We start from the raw sequence: 26,325 nt of genomic DNA, 5'->3' as shown, positions 1-26,325 counted from the left end.
AGTCCTTTGTTGTAAAGTGGAACATAATGGAGTGGAACATAAAGTGGACAATATCTTTTTAACTGTTGGTGGTTAACAATCAATTTAAACTATCAAACATTCATTTAGATAGATAAATAGATCGACAGACAGACAGACAGACAGACAGACAGACAGACAGATAGACAGACAGACAGGTAGACAGGTAGATAGATAGATAGATAAATAGATAGATAGACAGATAGATAGATAGATAGATAGATAGATAGATAGATAGATAGATAGATAGACAGACAGGTAGATAGATAGATAGACACATAGATAGATAGACAGACAGACAGACAGACAGATAGATAGACAGACAGACAGACAGACAGACAGACAGACAGATAGATAGATAGATAGACAGACAGGTAGATAGATAGATAGATAGATAGATAGATAGATAGACAGACAGGCAGGTAGATAGACAGACAGACAGCCAGACAGGTAGATAGATAGATAAATAGATAGATAGATAGACAGACAGACAGACAGGGAGATAGATAGATAGATAGATAGACAGACAGACAGACAGACAGATAGATAGATAGATAGATAGATAGATAGACAGGTAGATTAAAAAGTTACAGTGATGACTCGGCCAACTTTCGGTCACAATGTGCCGCCATTTTTGTCGCACGTTCGTGGAGACGTCAAAAACGGCTCGGCACAATTCGGACCGCTTGGTTCCGTTTGATCAGGTGAGCCCATTCATCCCTCCCTCGGAGCCAGGTCAGACATTATTCAGACGTCGTGCTCACGCTCGAACATGTGACTCCAACACCCATCAGTGGATGACAGCGCAAACCCGTCCAGAACCGGACCCAACCCCTGTCTGCCTGTCTGATTTTGGGAGGAGGGAAGACCCGCCCACCTCAATAAAGACTGAACCTCTCTCTTCCAATCCAGACAAAAGGAGACGACGACGGAGCTGTTCGGAGCCCGGAGACAGTCTGGTCCACTCCCCGACACACACGCGCACCCGGATCCACCTGAACAGAGAAGCCTCAGCCCGGTCCAGCCGAACACCGTGTTCCGATGATGTCATACCTGTGGATTCTGCTATTAGGGAGCCTGTTGGCGGGAGGCGTCAGGAGCCAAGGTAATTGATCTATCCATCTATCTATCTATCCATCTATCTATCTATCTATCTATCTATCGATCTAGGTTTATTATTATTATTATTTAGGTTGCTGAACGTTAGACAATAGCTGCAATGCTGTTTATTGGTTTATATATATATATATATATATATATATATATATATATATATATATATATATATATATATATATATATATATATTGTACATCTTTCTGATTAGTATTTATCTCATATTTATTTATTTTTGGACATATAGCATTTGTTTTTGGAAACCGGAGGCCTCAGACCGAAATTTCGTTGCCATAATATAGTGATATATATAGTCTGAGTCTAAGTCTAATCTATCTATCTATCTGTCTGTCTGTCTGTCTGTCTGTCTGTCTGTCTATCCACGTAATGGCTTCTTAATTGAATTGTCGTTTAATTGAGGATAAGCACTTAATTTCAAGCTTAATTGGATTTTAAATTGCATTTTATTATGCTACTTTTGGTGCTGTATGAATAAATGTAAATAACGGTAGTTGCATGTTGATGTGGTATTCAACCCACCTATTGAGGAGCTTCTGCATGAATAATTGTAATATTTCTTTCCAATTAAATGAGAATTTTAGGTTCAGAGTTTGTCGCTGACTTTGAGTCATGTGACCTGGTCAATGAGTTTCGGTCTTCACAGGCTTGAAGTAAAAAGGTATCACCATTTCTTTAATCGCAGGCCGCCAATATTGGCCCTTTCCCTCACAGTTTAATGCTCTCACCGATGCCCATTGTGTCCCACATATGAACCCCGATAAGTTATGAAACCACCAGCAAGGAAAAAGCAAACAAACGACAGCAGTTGAAGTTCAATTCAACTGGACACTTTCTTCTAAGCAAATAGGCATCATGCAATGTGGAGTCACACCACGAGGGGGCGCTTTCAGAGTCTTGCTAGCACAAGTTAACATTTCTACGTCTGTAATATTGTAATACATTATAAAATATACTGTAATCGTCACATTTATTGCTGATGGATTAATTTATTTTATAGCTTCATAAGCTTATGTTTCCTATTAGACAGCCAATCGGTAAAATAGTAACGTATAGTACGTTTTAATGAATTTTTTTTGTTTCACAATTTTACTGTAGACACTGTGTGTATTTCATTTTATGGCAACATCAGCCACACAGCCCTTTGTTCCCCAGTTGGCTTTTTCCATGTTTTATTTGATTGATGTTTCTGCAAACCTTTACGAAAAGCAGCGTTAGGGACGAAAGACAATACCTCTGATGGCAGATTTTTACCTCCATGTGACACCCTGAGATTTCAGAGGGATTAGTGCCTTTCTTGGCATTCAACGGGTAAAATAAGAGTCCAATGAAAACCAAGCTCTCCGGTTTTCTACCACCATTTGTTCCCTGTTGAAACTTGTTTTCTCAGAGATGAGCTGTGCGCTCAATCGTCCACCAGAGACGTGGAGTAGAACCCTTTCTAAACCCTTTCTTTTTCGTTTGGAGTGGCTCAGGTGGTAGAACAGGTCGCCCAATAATTGGACCGTTTAAGTCGCTGTTGCGGCGCCCCTGGGTGAGACCCGTCACCCACCTAGCGCTGTGTGATCTTGGTGGTTGTCGAAGAGGCCGTTTGGCGCTCAGTGTGAGTCTCACCGGGGGGCAGCTGTGGCTCACCGTGGCTAAGCATGAGTGCGGCATCGATGAAAAATGGCTTCTATGAAAGCATTGTTCACATGAAATGGCCAAGCATTCTGTGAAGAAAATCTAAATGCTATGAATGTTTGCCCAGGACCTCAGGATATCCAGAGCCACATCTTTTCATCAGTTTGATACCATTCATTTTTGGGTTTCTTATCCCCTCCTCCATCGCTGTACCAAACCGACACGCATGTTTTCAGATTGTCCAAACATTGCAGTGAAGGAGGACAGAAGGGAAGAACAGCGATGAAAATTTGGAGGCGGATAAGAGGGGAACTAAGCTGCTTCATAGGAAAATAAAAGCCAAATGAATAAGAACCTGGGACGCCTTCACCTCTCTCTCTACCAGTGAGCACCAAGGGAAGCATCCTTATTCATTTTCTCTCCAATTCTGACACACTCGGTCTAATTGCTGTACATCCGTTTAAAGGTCCACTGAGAAAGATTGCATGCGTTCAGTGCGCACAGTGTGTGAGTGGTATTGAGGTGAGGGAGTGTCTCAGTAACTGAATCCAGTTCCAGCTGGAGACTACACCCAGCAACACTTCGCCTTCCTCTTCCCCAGGGCCCTAGCGGATCTGAGCGTGTGTGTGTGTGTGTGTGCTCGAGTGCGTGTGTGTGCACCTTAATGGTCACTGAAGAATCTGGAAGTGCTTTAAAAAGTGTGTGTGAGTCTGCGATAAGACCTGTGTGTGGGCGTGAGGCGGAGGAAAGAGCTGCGTCATGTGTGCCAGGTGTGTGTGTTGACACCTTCAACTGCCAAAATGCTCCATGTGCTGGGTACACACGCAGTCACACACTTCTCCTGTGGGGGCTGTTTTTGATACGTGTGTGATTGGGGTAAACAGCACTTTCCGTCCCACAAACGCACAATGAAACTGACCTATATGCACAATGAGCCGCTGTATCACCTGACACTCAGGTGTGTTGGTACGAGCATGAACATGCACTCATGAGTCATGAAGCAGATCAGTCACGATAACGGTGAACCAACTCCGGGATTGATTTATTGGATTCATAAAGCCGGTTTATATTTCGTGAAAGAGTGTCGTGATGAATGTGCAAGGCTCCTCCGTGTCGTCTGGTTTGCTAGTGTTGTTTGAGAACATCAGCAAAGCTGGACCGAACAACCTATAAGATCAAGCCTGTTCATCTGCAGTGACCGCTTGGTCCGCCCTCATTACTGCCGGCTCGTCCAGTTCCTTCATCTTGTCCCTCATCACTCTCAATCACACCAAAATCTAAAACAGTCCTCAGCCTGCCAGGTCGATATTAGCCACTCCTTTAGCAGGGAAGAGGAAGCGATACCTAGTTTATCTTACCGTACTGTAGCTGGTCCACTCCTCACACACAAAACATGCGGATGCTCTTTTGCTTTTGGAAGTTTTTGAGTCAAGGTTTCAAGCTCTTGCAGGCCAAGGCCGCAAAAGATGACAAGCTGGGCCAGACGTTGCCCCCAGACCTCGAGTTGGCCATATATTATTTTGTATTGAATTGATGATTTAGAATATGAATCAACACGCAAGGTATTTTTTTTTATCTACTTACACTTACAACCAATTACAGTTTCTTCCTTGTTTAAGAAAAATATTTCATATCCGTACAAATTTTAAAACATTTAAGCATGTCAGTGATGAAATAAATGGAGGTTGAATTACAATGAAGCTGAAAGGAAAACTGAGGTCCATGTTGATGTGGTTATTATTCACTTGATAACATTAAATCTATATAAAAAATAAAGTAATAATACTATTTTTACTGTTAAAATATGAGGTGATAAAAAGCCCTCCACATTATGTCATTAAATTTTCTTTCTTTTTTCTTTAAATTATGTGATAATAAGACGTCAATTATTGTACATATAATGTTAATTTTAATAATGTTAATGTTATTATATATTTAATGTTAATTTGTGTTTAGTAGTCATGGCTTAGCTGTTGTGATTTTTATCCTTTGGTTTGTCATTTCCTTCTTTAACTCCCTGCTTCCCCTGCTTTTGCTGAATGTAAACATGGATATAAGAAAAAGGGAGTGCAGTAATCTTTGAGAATTATGAATGAAAAATAGAATGAAATGTAGATACACAAACACATGAGGTCACCGCTTTTACCGTTGATCAATCTTTGAGTTTTGGTTCATGATGAACAAACAGTTTTCTGGTTTTGTTTTTCTGTTCATTTTGATGGTGGATCCCGTCCCGTCTGACTGCGCTTCAGTGCTGCAGCCAAGCTCCAGCATTTCATGTGCTTCCCGGGACATGTTTTCTTTTAGTCAAATTAAAATCAGAAACCAACAGTGCACTGCTGGTGTTGCATAAGAAATGTTTAAAGATGATTTTTATTGGCTATTGTAAAACCTAGAGGCCGAACAAACGGTTTTCCCCTCCGCTCTTTTCTGCCAGAGCTTGACTCCGTCCGCGGGGAAAAAAGTAAATTCAGAGATGAAAGTGGAAATTAAGGAGAAGATCAGTTTGTGTTTGTTTAATTAGCAGCAATGCTGCGTGGTAATTCACCTCGACAGGATGGATGGAAGAACGCTGTGGCACACATCCACGGCTGCAGTTTATTTGCTGTGGAAACCAGTTTTGCACTCAGATCAGTTGCATGAGCCCTGCTTAGCCAACATGATGTGTAATGTTTACATGTGTCATTTGTCGCATTCATGTGAACGTTTGCCTGGTGTTCATGGATCAGTGGCTCATCCCCGTCAGCGGGATCTTCAAAAGTTCAAGGCAGTTTGCTCAACCCGTCCACATCTGTTTTGTGGATTTGGAGACGCACTGTTCCTCAGGGCACCCCATGGGAGGTGCTCTGGAAGTATAGGGTAGCGAACGTGTTAACAAGAGCTGTTTGGTCCCCAAGTCGCCGAAGTAAGAGTCTGGTCCGCATTTAATAAGTTGGACTTGTTTCCAGAGAGGATTGGGCTCCGCCAGTGCTGCCCTCGGTCTGTTTATAATTTCTGTGGACATCATTTCTCACGCAGGTTTGGTGTCTCCTCATCAAGACCTTGTTTCCTAGGGGACTGTGAAGCAGTGGTGAAGGTCTGAGGGCGGCTCTTTAAGACATGGGGTGAGAAGCTCTGCCATCTGGGAGGTACTCAGAAGAGTACAAGCAAAACAGCCAGTAGACAGCTTGTCATGACTCTGGACACTACTCCACAGTGAAGTCAAGGCTTGTCCAACTGGAAGGAGACCCCATAGCAGACCTAGGACTCACTGACAGCTATCCTGTTGTAGGACACATTTCCTGCGTTTGAGGTGGGCGGCGCATTGGGGTGAACACTGCGGAGAAGCGGTATACAAGTAACATCCGACTTACGACCGGGATCAGTTCCGACCAACCGGTCGTAAGTCGGTTTGGACCTAAGTGGAATGCCATTCAAAATAGCCGACGCGAGGGTTGTAGGTGCTACTGTAGTGGTAGATGGCTGTGTGAGCGTGAGATGCTGGGATACTGTGTGACCGTAACTGTCGTACGTGTTGCCGGGATGCTACGTGCTGCGGTGCTAGACATTGAATTTTAAAAAATAAGCATCTGCTTGTCGTCGTCGTAAGTATGAGTGGACGTTAGTCGGCTGTTACTTGTATACTGGGTTCTCCCTCGCTCTTTAGCTGCATTGGTGTCACCTTGCTGGGGTCCTATTAAGAAAGGAGGAAATCTTTCGTTCTGTTTTTGTCAATATGTAGCGCTACCTCGTCGTCAGTCGAGGAGGACTCCTCTCCCCAAGGAGGACGTTTAAGGGGGACTTTTAAGGAGGACTGTTAAGGATGCGTCCTGACGTCGTCCTAATCCTGCTAACTTGGAAAAGAGCATGGAAGGAAGCTGGATAATAGCGCCGTCCTTTGCTTTGCTAAAGATAAAGTTGTGTTGCCTGAACTTAGATAGCTAGTACGTCCTAAAATAAAAATAAAGCTCCCATTTCGATGAGCTGCATGTTGAGCTGTGTGAATTGAAAATATTTTTATTGATAAAATTGGGTACGACTAGGCTGACTTTCGGGGAAGAGGGAGGTGTAAAAGAGACGATTGGACATGGAGCTTTACAAGCATGACTTTCTTTGGCGAGCTAACTTTTAAGTAAACATCACATCATTTAAAGTTAGAACTATTTCTTCTAAAAAAAAACAGAAAAACTGACAGATTCTTCTCTTGAATCTTGGCTTTAATTTCATGTGTTCATCGTCCTGCTGTGTTCGATAGTTTTTTGTGACAGTCTTCTCTGCAGTGGTCCTGACGTGGAGCGAACATGATAGAACTCACATGTGTAAACTGGTTCTGCTGAAGACTTCTCCTCTGGGGAGTTCAGCGCGGCACATGGTGATAATGTCTCACAATAGCGTGCAGCTCTGTCAGAGACATGCTGATGACTCAACGGCCTCCGGGGGAGGAGGGCGGCGGGGGTTAAGCGACGGCAGCGAGGCTGAGGGAGTCATGAATTTGGAACTAGGTGCCAGTGAGAGGAGCTAATAAAGAAAGTTAGGGAACAGAAGGGGGCGGGGCTTCAACAATTTGTTTCACTAATGCAAAACAGCGCTCTGAAGTGTGATCGTGCACATGTGTGAACATGTGGTTGTTTGTGTCTTTGTGAGGGGAGGAGAGGGCCTTTTATAAGTTTGTGCATATGTGTGTTGCGGGGTGAGGGGGCGTTGGTCGGCGGGGGTGTGTTTGTCGGGAGGCAGTTGAGGGAGGAAGTGACAAGCTGAACAAAATGTTCTATAGAGGTCAGAGAGTTCATTGTTCGCTGTATATGCCGGTTGATGTAATCTGGATCAGCCAGAACTTTATGACCACTGATCGGAAGAGATCGAAGATTTTCCTCGGGCGGCGGCAATGTGCAATGGTCAGGACGGATGAGACGTGTTCCCAGGAAGGATGTACTTTTGACACATAACTAACAGTGTTATGGGTGGTCTTGGCACGTCCATCGCACAAATGAAGACACACATCATTGTCACTGGAGCGTGTCTTAAAGCAGGGTGTCTCCGCTTTCTGAGCAGGTGAACCATTTTAAAAACGCCCACCAGATATATGGTCTTTAAACTTACTTCTGTGATCCACCGCTTGTCGTAACACAAGTAGAACACAGCGATGGTCGCAAGCACCCGAGATGGTCTTTGAACATATTATGAGCTTCATCTTCTTTGTACATCTGGTCATGATATTGTAATAGCTTTGAGTTAAAAATGTGTTTTTCTACTGCGTCCTGTTTGAGGCAAATATTTGTCTTACAATTTTGTATTTTTTTTTAGTTGTGTCAAGTTGAGTTACTCTTACATTCACTTACTAAGTTTATTTTGTTGACACAAACACATTCATGGAAGCGCTCAAAACAAAAAACACCACCAGGATTTTCTTTTTTTTCCTCCTAAGTACACAAAGTGGCATCCTGGTACTAGTACTCGTTTATACTAGTCCAGCTGTTTGTTGACTCAAGTTGAATGACAGTTAACGTGAAGAAGGTGATGCACTGTGGAAACACACCTTTCTCGGTCACACACACAGACCATGTATAGGACGTGACAAAACTTCACGAATGAACCTCAGAAACTTACATACACAAAACTATTTTGTGTGAATTGTTTTACTGTCAAGTGGCTCAAAGTCGTTCTCACATGCAGAGAATTTAAGGCAGAAATAGCTCAGATGTGCACCGCTCGCCCGCAGGGCTTTTCTGAGCGATACAATCTCACTTGGCAAACACAGAAGATCTCTTCTTCTGAAGCGACGTTCATGGCTGCGCGCCACTGCCCGGATAGATTAAGACATGAAGGGTGTTTCGGCGCGATAGTTTTGGCGAATTCTAATTACATTCTCTTTTGTTCAGTAAGAATAATAATTCATAGCATGACATAGATGTGATGACACAAAACAATTGAGCTAGGGATTAACATTAAGTTATGACTGGTCGCTGACACAAATACCGAAATAAAGGTGCCGCCCATTTGGCCGGTTTATTGGTACTGACATGCACCTATTGATGTCATCGAAATTGCCATTCGCCGAAGAAACCGGAAAAAATAGTTCTGTTTATTAAAATGAAGGAATAAATAAAATAAAATTAACTAAGGGTACTTTAGTTGCTCGCTAAGATCGGTATCGCTCTCTATTAAAAAACAAAGCATCTTGGGTAAAACATGATTTAAAATGACTCACATGAAGTGATTATTTAAAATTATTATTATTATTATGGCCCCTCCCAAAATGTCTCCCACCGTTCACCCCAGGTCCATACAACCCTGGAATAACAAGGAAGTGGCTGAAAGCGAATGATGCTTCAAGATGATCATAAATGATTTTATTATTTTGCGTGATCTTCAAGTAGAAGCTGCCCATTCCAATGAACTTGTCCATCCGACTAGAGGTTACATAAAACCTCTGTATTGTGTGCCTCCTTACATAATGTCCACATGTGTTAGTTCATTTGGAACGACCCGCTTCTCTCAACACGAGCTGTCGTCAAGGTGCTGCCGAAATCTTCAGGTCGAGCTTCTGGCGTGCATCAGGGGAATGTCACAGCACTGGCTCAAACACACACACACACGCGCCACAGGAATGACAAAGACTTGTATTTTCTCATTAGTGCGGAGTCGCCATGCCAGAACTGGGGTCGTGGCTTCATATGATGTCGGGGGCAGGTCACGCGTGATGGATGCGTCTGTCGTCCAGTCGTGTCCGGAGCGCTCACATCAGGAACCAATCAGAGCAGGGCGTGGCGGTGACTCTGTGTCAGTGGTGATTTTTTTTGCGAAAAGAATGTGCTAAATCCACAAGTTCTCTGCAATGAGATTGTTTTTTATAATAGCGGGTGAAAGTCCACAGGGTTCAATTATTCAATTCTTGCACTAATCAGTTCCAGCTCCGGCTTTATAACCGATGTTTTCCTTTTAAAGAACATCTAGCGGTGTCGAGCTGCAGCGAGGAGCGCCAGAAGAATCACACAGACACAGGGCGTTTGTGTCTGCGTCTGCTCTGAGAGAACAATGTTATGCAGAAAATTCCATCAGCGCTTCGGTGTGTTTCGACACCCTCATCTTCTCCTATCTGTCTTGTAGATGAAGCCGCTCTGGCAGAGGATGCGGCCCCTCCTGGTAGCCCTACCCCCAAAAGCGAAGCTGCTGCACCGGAGCCAGATGCCAACGGTGGATCTGCCCCTGCTGTTGAAGTAATTGCCTTTAATTTCTGTAAAGCAGTGTGCGTGCAACTGTAATGGGCCTAGCCGAGCGCAGTGAACGAGCATCATATGTCGTAGCTCAGCAACTAGTTATAGTTTATGCTGAGAGGTGAGAAGCAGGTTTTGAGCTCAGTTCAGAAAACCATACATCTTAACCAGGTAGAAATAAACACTTTCTGACTACAGGAAGTGGCACCGGAGGAAAAAGAACCTGAGCCAGCTGGAGAGCCCGTCGCGAATCCTTCTCCTCCTGCAGTAGTCGATTCAGTGCCAGTGGTGGACCCTGCAGATAACAAGGACGCAGCTCCAACCGTTCCTCCAGAGACCGAAGACAAAGAAGCCCTCCCTTCTGGGATGGACAAACCCGAAGAAGCTGCTCCAACGGAGACAGGAAACAAGGAGGCTGCTCCTTCAGGGACGGAAAAACCCGCAGAAACAACTCCTCCTGAGACAGTGAAAGAAGATGCGGTTCCTCCTCCGTCAGAAAAAACAGAAGAAGCTGGTCCTCCTGCGACAGTAAAAGAGGATGTGGTTCCTCCTTCGACAGAAAAACCCTCTGAAGCTGCACCTCCTGTGCCTGAAAACAAGGAAGAGCTTCCATCAGGCACGGCGAAACCAGAAGAAGCTGCTCCTCCTGCCAATAATCCAGAGTCTATAACCACAACAGGTGAGAATAAAAGGCAAGTTTCTTTCACGTGGCGATGCTGTTGGACACATCCATTTATTTCAGTGTTCCTGAATAGATCTCTGGACTCTAACTCTTAATGGATGTCTCCGAGTTGCAGCATTAAGACCACTTCTAGTGTTGTGTTTAAAGGGCAAAGGTTGCGGTCCCCTAAAGCTGATGTCAAGCGGCCATGTTAGCGTGCCCCACTCACCGCTCTGTTAAGCCCACTCAGGTGCCTAAAACCAGTGGGATTACACCTTGCTATCTCCTTGCGAGATCTTTCGACAGATGTTTTTCCTTCCTTGTCCCCTAAGGTGCTCCATATTTTACAGAAGAGTGAACAAATAATTTCTCTTCAAGCTACTCCACCACTTTAGCTATGATAGAAGCAATGATTCATAGTCTCTATGGCGACTTAAGGACTGTGCAACGATAGCAGTTGAGATGATAAACACCTTCTTTAAGTCCTGGTGACTCTTTGTTTCCTGCATTGCTCCAGCCCCAGAGGTACCTGCCCCGGACGTTCCGGCTCCAGAGGTTGTATCAGAAACACCCAAAGCTGAGGAGAAGCCGGCAACAACTGAGGCACCACCAGCCAAAGAGGTGGCCCGAAGCAGCTGTTACACTAAATGTTGCTGTACAATTATATAATAATGACCACAGCTGATGCAGCTACATGTTGGTGACAAGCACTGTTTTTATCATCTTGAACAGGACTCTCCGAAAGATGCAGGTCCTGCTGCTGAGAAACCCACCGATCCACCTGCTGACAACAAAACAACAAAAAAAGTCAATGAGGAAATAGTGGTGCCAGCTGTTGCAGAGGAACCGAGCTCTGACCCGACAGGTGAGAGGACCTACTCAAATGTTTCAACCTTATCAAGAGCATTCCAGTCGCTGAGATTATTTCAGTTCAGTTCATAACTGCTACATATAAACAAGCCTTTAGATTTGTAGATTATAAAGATGAAAACTCATGTCATCAGATGTATCAAAACTAAGTGGAAACATCGAAACTGACAGATGACTTGTAACACATCAAGAAGGTGGATTTGATCATGATAGTTTTGGCATGTTTTTCACGAAAAAATCCCGATAAAACCTCATAATGAGTGAAGTCCGTTGCTCCCAGAAGTCAAGTTGCCAGACACATGAAGAGATGGACCACGTGAGGACGGCTGCAGATCGAAGAGAGATTAATTTCTCAAGATTAAAAACTAGCGGTTTTACTGTCAGCAATTCAGTAAATGTCAAAACTCTCCCCTCTGATTCATTGATTCTCTATCACTTCTTTGTTGGCTGTGTTCCATTCTGGCGAAAACCCTGATATTTGACAGATAACTGTGTTAAAGATGCAGATGTTTTGATGGCAAGGTTGGTGCGATTCCTTTAGAAGACGTCTGTCTTCCGCCCTGAAGTGATTAGACACTTGAATCCTTGTGTTCTGAACCCCTCCACTCTTATAAGTAATCTGTTTCCATGGGAACCAGAGTGCCTCTGTCACCACCAGCCAAAACTAGACAATAAAAAATATTCTACTGAATGACACAAAAAAGGCACAGAAGGAAAACTGACCTTTTTAATAGTAGCATTTTTGACATCAGGCATAAACGGTGATTAGTGTAATAATTGAAGAACAAATTGTTCCTGCTCCTTTCAACCGTGGTTTTGACCTTTTGTTCATGATGTAATAGTAAGTGAAATGAGAATATTAAGCATTTTCAGTTTTCCTCACCTTCTTTTGTCATTGTCATGGCAGTGAGCTCATGCTCAGGTAAACCATTTGTGTATTCAAGGCCTGGAGTCACATGATCTGTATTGACTCACAGACGATGACCTTAGTCTCACAAACTAGCAACAACCTGATCCTAAAGCTTGACTTGAATAATGCTGGAAATCATGCTTCAACTTTCATCCATTTCAAACTGCGCTGCTTTGTATGAAAATATCTTTCAAGTGGTGATGCATGAACCTAATTCCGTAAACACCCGTGAGAATTCTGTGAAGTCAAGGAAGCTCTTCAATTAATTTTGCTCCAGTCTACACAAATATTTAATGTTGATCTTTCTCTTCTGATCAACAATTAAATAACCAAGCTGCAGTGAGTCATATGACTCGCCGTGTGTCACTCCTCATGAGCCTGAATAAGACCACGCAGCGCATGAAAGAAACAGCTGGAGAACATCAACAGTGTAACTTAAAACAACATCGCTGGCGCACTGTCTCTCCCATCTGATGTGGTGGAGAGACACTCGCTGTTGTTTCCCTAAGACTAAACCCCACCACACCCTCGGCTGTCCCACCTGAAGGTCTGCACTAGTTTGGGAGCACATCCCTCTTCCTGACCTCTGAGTGATCCATACAATGAGTGCGCTTATTTAACAAAAATAAATCTACACGTTCATCTGTCATGATATATTTTGCTTTCCTTTGGACTTGTGCCTCCCTGTAGTCGGACGAATTAACGACAACCAGATGTGTTTTCCTGTGAAATGACACAAATTATTTTGGCAGGGTATGAGGTGGGATTTAGCACTAATATATCACTAATTTCAGGGTGGTAGAGCTGGAAGAAGAAACCTCCCAAATGACCTCAGTGGGATATTTTGTTACAGTCGAACCATCTCTCCAGTCACTCTATCGCTTCCTCTACACTTTGATCTCAGCTCAGTGCTTAACACCGCGGTCTAAAATACCTACCCCGTTGTTGCTTGTCTGCTCTGCGTCCGGATATCCTTCCTGCATTGTGTCACTCAGGAGCCGTCATTTTACAAGGATGTTTAAGATTCTGTCATAGCAGGTGTGTTGTTGTGCTGTGTGAAAGCACGAGATGGAAAAGTACTGAGTGAACTGGGTAAATAAGGTCTGCAGACGAATAAACAAGGCTCTCATTTGCAGCCACGATCCCCTCTCCACCTTCAACTTAAAGCTCTCAGAAGGTGGCTCTGAACTGCAGACTTCATCTGGATGCTTTGATGCGTAAACATGCGACCACAGAATTGTGTTTCATAATATCCTGATTGACATTAGCTACAGTCACTTGAGCACTTTTTCCTCAGTCTGAGTGAATGTACCCTGAGTGGGGGTTAAATCCTCCTGACACTGAAAGATGATATGTGATTCAGAAGTAAGTGCTCCTGCGTCCAACGTTTAATAACAGCTAAACAGCTGTGACACACGGAGAACTGTAAAACTGAAGCGTTTTGAAGTCACACTTCCATTTGTAAACAGTCATGTGTAACCTAGCAACACCTGTCGGCAAAGAATATATCACATGAATTTCATTCGGAAGCAGCCGCTGTCTCTTTTTCTCGAATAAACAGAAACAGCAATTCAAACATCAGCGGTCCATCAAAGCACCGACGCTTAAGAGATCACTCGGTGGGCACCATAACTGATCACACTTTGCTCTGACCGGCCCGAAACTGTTCAGAACACTGACTCACGCACGTTGTGCAACTCCAGTGCCCTGCAGTCAGGAATACAGTTTGGGTGAAGGGATCGTTCTTAGCCATCAAGACCTCACATGATCAGCGTCACGCCCTCCAACTAGTTCTTTGTGGAGATCAGCTCCCCAGGGCGATGGCCGCCAGAGATTTGACTGCATGTTAAGAGTGGTGCTTGACTTACTGTATTTATCTTTGGAGTTATTATAACTCCATCTCAACATTTTTTTTTTCTTTCTCCAGACACAGGCTTTAGCTTGGAGGATGCTCTGCTGGACGATGGAGCAACAGACACTTCCTCACGGTCAGGAGGGAGTCAAATCGGATCAGGATGTAAGTCATATCAAGTAGCCTTTGGTTGCGTGAGACACGGTGAACACTGTTTCTCAAAAGAGAGCTCAGTTTCAAGGGGGACTTTCGCAAGCTGCATGGCACAATGTGACAGACGCTTATCTCTAAGATGGGTCTATATTTGAGTGGCGTGGGGGGGTTTCAGTCAGAGAAAGCCACTTCCATCTACGTCATATTCATAGCAGGATGGAAACAGAAAAACAAGATAATTTGTCACCAACATGATGTGTTTTTAACCTCAAGATTAGGTCATTATTTCCTTGATGGAGTCATTTATTACAGAAATTACTAATATCTTGTGGCCATGTTTATTGAATTTGTTGGTGAAGCTTTATTTATTAATGTTGTCTGTTGACCAACAAGAGAACATCTGGGTGATCTTCCGAAAGGGGGGGAGTGCAGCCCAGCTTTCTGTGGATTAACGTGACCCTTAAACTTGAATTTGACTTGTTTCCTTTGCCATTTTACATCTTACTATTTTGTCGTTCCCAGAGCTATTTGCATTTATATTTAATGTTTAGTTCAATTGGGGTTGGCACTGCTGCCTCAATCTGGACCTTTCTGGGTGGAGTTTGTCTTTTTTCTTGTCCATTAAAATACATTGAAAAAAGTCAGATAACCCTTTCACCAAACAAGTTCATTTAAGCCGCTACAATATTAACCACTTTAATGAATGAATATCACTATTTTAGAGTTTTTTTTTTATTGACTAATCACACTAACAGTGTTTAATCTTTTTTCTATTTTGTTTTCTCATCATGTTTTACCTCCATTTTTATCATTCTTTTGATTTCTGGCGCTCCTCATAACACACGATATAGTGTGGTCCCTAAGGAAGTGTCACTGCCGACTTCTGCTTGGTGCCACAGGCATCTATCCTCATCCACTCATCTGTACAGCTGTCAACAGCATCGTCTCCACACAGCGTCCTCATGTATTCTCATTCATTTCTCTTCATCAAGCATGCTTTCACCATCCCTCTTCTGACGCCACTTGTGACCGGTAACGCTAGTCCCAAATCCAGCCTCAGACTCACCTCCTGAGAAACCCTTGAATACTACTATCTCCAAACTTATTTCTATGACTTCATAATACAGATCCAACATCATAGGATTTCAAAGTATGGTATATTTCAATTTATTAATATTTATCCTTGCTATTTCACACCTCAAGAAGGATATGACCCAGTTTAAGTCAAGTTTGAAATGAATATTGCCTGGCCTTAAGCATGGGAATTCATGACCATGAACTGCATTCTAACCACGAGCAGACACGTGACAAAGATGCATTAACAGGCGCTTCATTGAGCGTTTCCTGTTCGAGTTACTCAGAAACTCCATTTTGCTTTGTCGTTGTCTATTAAAAGGAAACTAAAATTCATGGTGACTTGAGTTCTTTGGAAAAAATCTCCCATGAACCGAGACCAGATTGACTTGCTTTAGTTGTTTAGAAAGTTTAATCGCTGGCCCCGGGGCGTTTTGACAGAACGACGGGAAGAGGAAGATTGTTTTCGCTCGGAACGGCTCCGTTCACCTTTTATTCCCCACGTGAAAGCTGATTCATCTAGGTCACTATAATCGTTATAATCTGGTGAAAGGCCCTCTTCTTCTGTACTCTGTTATTAGCAGCTTTGTCGTGTCGACGCAGGCAGGCCGGTGATGTCACAGGCGTATACGGACAGGCAGCCCCAAAAGAGATAGCAGAAATGTTTGAAAGCGGTTCAAACGGCAGATCAGAGGGTGTGTTAAGCTATTTTCAGATATCAGATATTTGCATGTAGCCTCGCTGTTGGGCTTACTCCTGTTGGGACTTTGGGGACGTGACTTCATTGTGGGGAAAAGCTCCCATGATGTAAGGCAACAGTGTGTGTGTGTGTTCGTGCTTCAAGACCAGTTTAGGCAGAAACATTAGATGTCTGTGTTGCCTTCAGGGGTTCAAGCTATCTCATGTACAAATTGAGCTCATTCATTCATATATCCATCACTGTATCAAGTGGAAGGATATTTTCTGCCCAATACTGATAATACTCACTTCACAAAAGAGTGTAATTTATGATCAGAACTTATCAAAACCTGAGGACAGACAGTGATAAAATACAGATTATATAACCAGTCAGCCAGAAGGACGGTGTGTTGTGCAACATGCATATATTAAGGAATGTGTTAAAACAGATACTGAACACAGCGGTTCTTAAGGGACGTAAAAGGGGCATATTATGCGGTTTATTTCTTTAGTAAAGGGGTCTCACATACTCACAGTAGCTTTGCATCAATATGAAATTTTAGATGTTCATATTCAAGTTCAATTCAAGTTGTACTAAGTTTAAATTTGCAAAATCCCTTAGTAAAAGTTTATTCAATTTTACTGCAAGTATACTTATTTTATACTAAAAGGAAGGAAGGAAGTTTACTTGCATTTGACGTACTACATATGAAATACTTAAAAGTAGCACACTGTAGTATACTTACTAACTTCAAGCAGTCTACTTTTTTCTTATTTCAAGTGTATTATTGAGGCGATCCAGGGGCAAGGGATTATGGGAGTCAGTAAATGGGGGTCGAAAACAGACATTTGTTATAATTATTATTATTATTACTTTTGCCTTTTTTTCTCATTTGAAAGTTGTTGGTTAGTGCTGCTATTGAATCACTAAATAAATGTTTGTCACTGTGAGTGTGACCCTCTGCCGTCCTCCATAAGTGATATATATATACAGTTATATAAAGTGGGTTATACAGTATATACTCAGACGAAAGGCACGTCGACAACTGTATCTGTCTGGGAGGTGTACTCCTTTCGGCGGTGCACATTTTTCTGCCTATAAATAATGTGAACTTTAAATATAAGTTGAATAATTAAAATTAAGATGAGAAGTATATACGTGTACCTAATACACCAGTTGTATAGTTCTTGTATACTGTACTCACTGGATACTTGAATGTGTACTGTAGCACACTAAAATGTTCCAATTTAGTCCAAAAAAAAAGTACAAATTTGTATGCTTTATACTATACTACTAGTATATGATCTGGACGATACTTGTATACCTTCACTCAAGCATACTTATTAAAATAAACTTCAAATATACCACTATTTGCTCTGGAATGGCTCGCTTGAAATGCTCTGTTTTACATTCATTTCATTGCCTCTCAATTACGGTTCTGACCGATCAAAAATATCAATCGCCGAAGTAGTGAGAGCTGCTTAAATGAACCTGTTCAGATGTAAGAAATATAGTGACTCATGTGTCGTCTCAGTGAGACGTTTCGAAATGTGAGCGCGAAACCACATGACATCACACTTACTCCATAATGAGACATTGATTTGATCAGTGCTATGTTTGTGTGGAGACGTTCTCTTCCTCCCTCGGTTCATATGTTTGTCCTCGTTCTTGCTGTGAACAGGTTATTCAAAAGGTGTTTCTTGGTGTTTTAGTGCCTTGTATGCACCTCAGTGGCAGCAGCTCCAGAAGAATTTTGGTGCAAATATACTGGGGAAAATACATTTAAAAATAAGCCGAGATACTTCACTAGTACAGAAAGAAGGCAAAGCTGTCAGCAGTGAAGAACTGCTACACTGCTGGGCACTCGCTGCTGCCTTTGAGTCCCGTGTTGTCGGACAAGACCCTGAGTGTTCCGCCAGTGTAGGGACGTCACCCCCTCCTACAGAATGATCCCTATGACAAGTATTGAAAAAATAAATATGAAGGCGCCACATGGTCCCAACTCTGTTCATTAAGACCATGTTTGATTGCCGCACAACTTCCTTTGAAAGCCTTGGTCTTTGTTGTGTAACCATCTGCCAGCAGCAAGAAAGAACCTGTCCTGATCATAACTTAAGTTAAAGAGAAAGATAAAGATCTGTGTTTCCTTTTTTGATTTTCTGGAATTTTCTTGTAGTGGATTTTAAGCCTGTGTTCCTGTTTTCTGTCTCCCCAGTGCACGTCGCCGAGGCCACAGGGGACGGTAAGAGTCATTTGTCTTTCTCAATCATTTGTCAGACGTGAAGGTGGTTCATCACGATGCGTAGCGTTTGTTTGTGGCGGCGGTCGGATCCTCGTAGAGACTGGCAGCACAACAGGAAGCTGTTGGCATGTACTAGACAATGCAACCAGGATGCTGATCCACAGGAAATGCATCCTGCCAATTGTCTCCTTTGTTTTCCTTCCAACGGGCGGCGAGTCTATTGTGAATATTGGGATTTAAACAGGCAGTAAAGTAACATCTGTTCCCTCCGGAACGCTGCGACTGATCTGGTTGTGCTAAGGCGTTGCGTTAGCCTCACTCTGTTGTGCTATCTCTCTGATTCTTTGTGGAAACATAGTGATGTTTATTCATGTTTTTGTTTGTCTCTTTCAACAGCCAACACTGACAATAAAGGTGAGTGATCATTTATCGTGACTTGTTTCCGCTGGTGGTGACCCGCTTGCTAGCAGCGAAGCTACCTGCTGAATAATCCACTTGCCGGCACATTTTTCCCTTTTTCAGTTGAAACTAGCACGTGGCCAACCGTCGTGCCGTGACACTGCACCTGACACACATGTAGACACACGTCCTCAATAACTGCACTTTTTCTCTGACTCACCTCAATTTGGGCCTCTTTATGCAATGACTCATCCTTTTTTTTTTTTCATTCATCTCAAGCGCCTGGATCTACGTCTGAGTCAGACCTGTTTTTTTCCACCTTTCACCTTTACTGCTTTAATTAACGTTCACGTTGATTCCTTTTCTGTATTCGTGTCACCCACCCTTCACCCGCCCACATCATTCCAGCCTCCATTCTCCTGTCTGTGCCCTGCAGAACAAGAGAAAAAGAAAGAGGAGAACCACTATTAGCAGCAGTGTCTGACACGGGGGGAATTTAGCTCGAACATTGAATTCCGATACGCAAAGAATCCCTCAGTCGTAGTAGTTGTTTAGCTTCTCTTTAGCTCTCCAGGTGCTTCAGGCTCTATCATGAAGACTACGAGAGCAATTAAGGGTTTACTTTCTTTTCCGGGTCACTTCCTTGGACTGGGATGAAACTGGACACCTGCTCCTGAATGCCACCCACAATTTTACCTCTTCACCTCCCTTGATGTGTCTATATATATATATATATATATATATATATATATATATATATTGAAATTCTTATACAAATATTTTCAAGATTAAAAGAGCTTTAGTTTAAATAAGGCTATATAAAAACTTGAATATAGCCACCATCGTGATTTATCGTGCTATTGTCAAACTGATGCAAAATAAACTATATAAATATATGTGTGTGTGTGTGTATATATATATATATATATATATATATATATATATATATATATATATATATATATATATATATATATATATATATATATATATATATATATATATATAATATAAAACATCAAAGGATCATCAACGTTTTTGCTACAAAGATAAACAAGATTTATGATGACATGAACTGCTCCAAATATGATAATAAAAAGGAATCTTTCTTTCCACTTATTCCCGGCACGTCGGAGCATATCCCAGCCAGTGTGAGAATAAAAGGCAGGAGCATAGTTAGCAGTTATGGATCATTAGAATGAGCACATTAGCTGGGAGAGTTGACTCTATAACACACTAGTTATTAAATAAATTATAAAGGAAGGAAAATGAAATGAATAAAATGGAATCCATTTGAGGTCAAAATAATCTGAATTGTGTTTATTTACATGCTTCTGCACATAGTGAGAGTCTCAAGTGAGTTTCACCTGACAGGTATTCAGCGAAGAATTGAAACTATTCTGGTTGTCATGGCAACCATGCAGCATGCTGATTTATGATGCTGCAAATGAACACTTTTTTTATGTTTCATAAAACACACCTTCTGTGCTTTACTTGGGCAAAGATTGATGTTTTACGATGTTTCTCTTTGTTGTGTTCTCCTCAGAGGCTGGGTCGGGAACCTTGGCAGGCGTCCTGAGTGGAATCATTCTGGCTGCCGTGGGATCAGTCGGGGGATACTTCACCTATCAGAAGAAGAAGCTCTGCTTCAAAAATAATCAGGGTAAATGCTTCTCTTTGTGTCGGCTTCACCTGGTCGCACCGCGCCCGACCTTCGCTCGCAATATTGCCGTTCATCAATTACTCAGCAGTGTCTCTCGGCCAGTCTAAATGTCACTGAACTGGATTTTTGGAGCGGGAATAAAAAAAAAAAAAAGGTCGCCCCAGCCTCGGGGGGATTCTTAACAAAGCCTCAGTGGGATTTGAACCTCAACCTTAAATCCATCTACCTGGTTCCTCTCCCTGGTAATTGACAGGGTGCGATTGTGCTGCTCTTCGTCCGCGCCGCTCAAGTATTTAAGGTCAGCATTCTTTCTTTGAGACTCAGCAGACTCAGCGAGACCCCCTCCCTCCCCTCCGTCTTGTCAGTTCAGGTCAACTCACTGCATCCTCCTGCTAATTCAGCAAAAGTCTTGTTTACAGTCAACATACACCTTTCTGGCGGAGTGCTGAGTCAGCGTCGGCGGAAGGTTCCGCTTTGTTGCGTTCTGGTTTTCTCTACGGGGCTCATTTGTGTATCATTGTGTTGACATGAGGAGTTAAGCCTTAAATGTGCTGGTGGTTCAGGCAACAGCAAAACTATAAACACCATTAGCAGCTGAGACTCAACGAGCTGCCGTAATCCTTAAGAGTCCCAGCTATTCTTTTCTGACTTACCTCGAGAGTTATAAGCTGAGTTATCTAAAAAACAAGCATGTTTGGGAATGTTTTGTCAAAACAAAAATCTGGCACTCTTAATGCTAGACTGAAGAGATTCTTCAACAATGGGGCGTAAAATTGGTCTGTTCATTTCCCCTCGGCACAAAGAGCTGGGTCTTGTACAAGGTTCTGCTCCATCACCATGTGTCCCTCAGGTACCTGCTAGTTTCTTGTTGCTTCTTTGTCTCACATTGTTTCTCACTTCATCGCTGGATTCGGCCCAAGTTCGTGGCACTGCGTTTGTTATTGTTATTATATGGTTTGCCAGCATCAACCGATAACACACCAGTGACTCATCTGCTCCGCATGAAATATTTCACAAATTTCCGGAAGAAGGAATGTCACTTCTTCCGTGCCAGCTTGCGCCATAGTCATGTGATGTTGCGCAACAGGAATCAACTACCATACCAAGTTATTTAACTTCTTCAGGTTGAAGGTGAATAAGGTTTAACTGGGTATTATCTATAAAGACCGTCTTGGTCCCCACAAGAAAGAGGGGCATCATCTCCAAGGGGTAACCTTTCAATGCCGACATGGCTGAAGACAAATGTCACTTTCAACGTTGTTGGATCACAGGGATAATAGGTACTTACATCCCATGTTACATAAGTTTAAACCGAATGTGGGAACTGAGTGAGGAGAGATGAGGCGGAACAGCACATTGTACGTGGAACAGCCCGAGTGACGGGGTATCTCCGTCATTGTGAGTCTCATCTGACTATCCAACCCAAAAACTCAGCGTACGGGATCAAAATCTCGGCACTGGGGAGAACTGTGTTGAAGACAACATCCACATTGCCACCGTGATGACGTGGGAACTAACTCACAACCTTCTGATCATGACCCGTGGGCCAGTCCACACTGTTACACGTGTAACATGCAAAACTCTTTGCCTTCAGTATTGCTCATCGCTCAACACAGCTATATAGTGAGCTAATGGTCCGCTGCTGTTGTCGGCATATCCAGTTCCCGCATCGACTTCTTTTTGAGTTTTTGGTCAGACTTTTGATTGCGGAATATATATTAGGGATTATCAAGGTAATTACTAGCTTATTAACTGTTAATATTCAGTAGTTGTCATGTGCCCTATCAGGGCAAACTATAACAAATCAGTACTTTAATATGATTCATTAGAGGCTAATATGTTGCATATACACTTAGGAATAAGTAGTTTATTTATGCTAATATTTGTTCCCTCATCTAAAGTGTGACAGAGTTTTCTTTAGGATGTGCGGTTGATGATATTTTCATCTGTCCGTGTGTGTTTGCACCTTTTTTTTACAACATGTAAATATTGATACTGTAATTGTTGTGATCCCTTTATGACACTAGTTTAGTTTTGTGTAGCAGGTGTCCTTGTGGCATGTCAGACGCAGCTATGTAAAGCAGAGCTCCTGTAGTCATGTGAGTCCTGACATGCTCTGTGTCAGCCTGAATTTATGCTCAGTGTAACTACATGCCTTTCTAATTGTAAGTCTCTCCTGGAAAGCACAGCGGGACGGTGCTATTATGAAGCCATATATTCTATCAATAGGATCAGGGCTCATTTTAGATCAATCATCTGTGAGATTCTTACTGTTTGTACGTGAGGCTTCATCTCCCTGTCTGACATTTAGAGCCCGACGCTGAAGCTGCGCGGAAAGCAGACCCGGTGGAAGCTCAGTCGGACCCCCAGGGTAAAGAGTCGAACATCAAACCCGTTTATTGTGAATCAGTTTGAAATAATTGACGTGCCTTTCTCCACAGTCCTTAGCAACCTGTTGAACTCCAACCAATGAGAGCTGGATCACATGACTGCCCGGACCAACTACATTCAAGCAAAGTGGCGACACCAGGCTCTCAGGCTCCGACTTGTGCGGAGCGAAACAGCTGTGAGGCCCTCGAGCTGGGCTGTGTGTGTTACTGTGTGTGCTTGAGTTTGAGTGTTTCTTAAAGTTTCTGTGTGTGTGTGTGTGTGTGTGAGAGAGAGAGAGTGTTGAGTAGACCATTAAAAGAAAAATGTCGTTCTTTTTATACGTTATGGAATTCAAGTGAAACCCCAAACGAACAAATTGCAGTGAAATATACCAGACTTATACAAATCTGATATCATATTTTAATAATTGAGGTATATAACTATATATATTGTATCATATTACTCAATGAGGAGCGGCTTTTCAATCAAATTCGTCCAAAGGAAGTAAATTCCTGATCTGTTTGATGTCACTGTGCATGTGTGTGTGTCAGTTTGTGTGTGTTTTTTTTATTGGTTAGCCGCCTGCAAATAAGAAAAAAAAAAACAGCTGTTGGGTAGCGACCACTTGTGACGAGTCAGCAATATTAGATCATGAATTGAAGCAAGAGTGAAAGTCTACTCCAACACTGTGAGGGAGCGTTACTCGTGTGTGAATCCAGGTATTGACAAAATATATTTAGCGAATCGAGATGTTTTGCTGACACATGTAGAGACATTTTTTTTTTTTCTGTGACGTTGTAAATGTCGGATAAGTTGTTGATGCAGTCATTTTTTTTTACATTATAGTGCCTTTCGCTGGGGCAGACGCGCTTGACCAATGAAAAGACATCAAAGGAACGACAATACAGAATCTCATCCGGGTGTGCGCCATACGTCTTAATGATAGTAGATGTGACAATCCACTTAAAAGACATTGTTGACTGGTCGGCAGGTTTTATCCAGCGATTTAATGGGATTAAAAGCTGAATATTGGATCCATCTTGGAATGTAAACATACATTTTCTGCCTTGTTTCCAAGCAGATGGAAACCAATTCAGTTCAAAGAAAAAATCAACAAAATGGAGGCACTGTTTTTGGCCACACTGCTCCCCTGTCGTGTCTTCTCAGTTGGTCAAGCTTCGCCTGCTTCAGAGTGTTTTGTATTACTCTCACTAGAAACACCACTCACCTGTGATTTTCCTTTTGATATGATCGCCTTGCATTCGGTGCCCTCCGACATGACACTGATTGTCTTTGGATAACTTCTTTGCTGTGGTATTTTGTGATTATTGTTGCCTCAGAAGAAAGCGCTTCTCAAGAAAAGAGCCGTTTTGTCCCTCCCCGCTGTAGCACAAAACATGAATGTCTTTCTGTTGCCTTTCGCAGTTTTGTACCTGCTCTGTTGCCTTTATCGCGTGGACACAGGGTTGTGGGAGCTACATCGTGCTGTAGGTGTTGTTAGAGCTGCAATACACGACAGAGACGTTAGGTCTTGCCTCGGAATTCCAAAATATCAATGTTTGTGATGTCACTTTTTTAGTACTTCTGCTTTTTCAACAAAGGGCCGGACGCCTGCTTGATGAATAGTTTGAGATGCCTTTTTATGAGCTGTGGGTGACGCCTCTGCCACCGTGGGATCAGGGTGGTGCATGAATGTGCTCTTTCGGACCTAACAAGACGTGATCCTCTGACTTCATTGGAGTCATTTAGTTCCTGTTACAAGAAGCGAACTCATAAATTAGCTGCTGCTCGCTCGTGTTACAACATGAAACACAAAACGTATTAATAATCTGAATGCGTTCTCTCAAATTATACGATTGTACTGAAGCTTGAAACAACAGCCTTAATCTGCCCTGTTGCATGGTGGGAAATCCTGTGATCATTTCGAAAGCACAGAAACGCACAGACTACCCAATGAACTGAACCACTGTTGCCTTTGTTATTTTAAACTCCAACTCACACTTCTGTCTGGAGTTTACTTTCAGTATTGGATGAAAAGTGGAGAAAAAAAGACAGATTTTTGAGCACATAGATCCAAACATCAAGTGGGTCAGCCACAAAATGTCTCATCCAAAAGACTGTCCAGCGACTGATCTGTTTCCAGGCCACTCGTAAGCCATCGTGTCTGTGCTTGGTAGTGTGCTTGAATCCTTGTTGTCTGTTGTTAATCTTGTCTTGCGCAGAAAACGTTACACTTTCACATAGGTTCAGGCTCTGAAAGCCCTTGTGGCGAGCGATACCTGTTATTAGCATATGGCTATGGGTGCGTTCCAGTTGTGCTCAGAAGTGGGAAAGCCCCGGTAACGCCCCCCGTGAAGTCGAAAAGTCTGAGAACCACCCCAAGTACACAATCCAAGATGGCTTCCCCAAACGTTAACAGGAAGTAGAAGTTATGATTCACGCCCAGCTAGTTTTCTACGGTAGCGTTCAGGGATATTGCTACCTTGTTTTCCGACTTTGGTAACTTGAACGCGCTGGAGCTCTACTGTGATGTCATTCCTATCGCCGACCTCCCACTTCTGAGGTGACTGGAACACATCTTACGAGGATCTTAACCCGTGTTCCCAATTACATCTGCCCTTATTCTAAACGTTAGACACCCGTTTTAAACAAAAGTTTGTTCGCGAAGGAATCATGTCGTCACAGCTTTTAGTCCGATGTAAAATAGTTTCGCTGCAACTGCTTCATAACAAAATCTAAATCTAAAATCTAATAACATCTGCCCCAGCTCCCCTCCTAAATCTGTTTATTGTGAGCACATGGTCCACTTCTGCTTTGTCCCAGGGAGCCAGATTCCACATGAACACAAATCACTGGAACGAATGATTCAAGCTTGAATTTAACTGAGGGAATAGTTGACCTTTTTGGGTTGAGAAGTGCACTTCAACAAAAATGTTGGGGCTTAAGTCGCCGCATTTTTCCTCCTTAGGAATATTCTGGAAAAAGGAAATCAAAAAGTAACGTTGGCATGTGTTAAAAAAAAAAAAAAAACAAGCAGAAGAGAGTTTTGTAACTTTCTAGAAGCACTATCCTGTAAACACATTCTAGGCTTGAGGCTTTTACCACCTTTATTTAAATATGAGTTCAACTGTCGCCTGGAACTTGAGTTCTGGAAATTGTGTAAATAATGTTGGAGGAGTCAATAAAACAGTTTTTCGTGGGAGTGTTGTCTGTTTGTTTTCTGCAGCTGCCGCTTTGCTATATATTTAAAGGAGAATGGAATGGTCGTAAACACGCAGGCGAGGAGAGCGCATGCTTCATTAGGTATGACTCGAAATGTCAGGTATTTATGGAAGGGATTCAACGGTGAGTGAATGATTGATGGTGTCACGGAGAGTTTTTTTAATGCCAAGGAACCAGTTCAACAATATCAAGTTCTTACTGTTTTTTTTTTTTTTTGAAACAGAAATGAAGTTTGGTTGCGTAACCCATGATCACATTGCAT

At 42.6% G+C, this 26,325-nt stretch overlaps 1 protein-coding gene across 3 annotated transcripts; it reads left to right on the top strand.

Annotated features, from left to right (window-relative positions):
* The first annotated feature begins 83 nt into the window (after positions 1-83).
* On the top strand, positions 84-26,062 carry si:ch211-39i22.1 (proteoglycan 4). Of its 3 annotated transcripts, XM_053876817.1 has the most exons (12): positions 87-722; positions 931-1,123; positions 9,862-9,971; positions 10,167-10,647; positions 11,147-11,250; positions 11,362-11,494; positions 14,337-14,426; positions 18,383-18,409; positions 18,806-18,823; positions 20,355-20,471; positions 22,783-22,842; positions 22,913-26,062. In XM_053876817.1, the coding sequence occupies exons 2-12, from the start codon at positions 1,060-1,062 to the stop codon at positions 22,942-22,944; spliced, it is 1,236 nt and encodes a 411-aa protein (XP_053732792.1). In that variant the 5' UTR covers positions 87-722; positions 931-1,059; the 3' UTR covers positions 22,945-26,062. The 3 variants fall into 3 exon arrangements, with proteins under 3 accessions (XP_053732795.1, XP_053732792.1, XP_053732794.1); XM_053876820.1 differs by lacking the exon at positions 18,806-18,823 and having other exon boundaries at positions 84-722; XM_053876819.1 differs by lacking the exon at positions 87-722 and having other exon boundaries at positions 913-1,123.
* The last annotated feature ends 263 nt before the right edge of the window (positions 26,063-26,325 follow it).

The sequence above is a fragment of the Synchiropus splendidus genome, chromosome 10, assembly GCF_027744825.2.
Source record: "Synchiropus splendidus isolate RoL2022-P1 chromosome 10, RoL_Sspl_1.0, whole genome shotgun sequence".
NCBI lineage: Eukaryota > Metazoa > Chordata > Actinopteri > Syngnathiformes > Callionymidae > Synchiropus > Synchiropus splendidus.
Note: the sequence above shows the minus strand (reverse complement) of the source record. Positions and strands in the feature narration are given on the sequence as shown.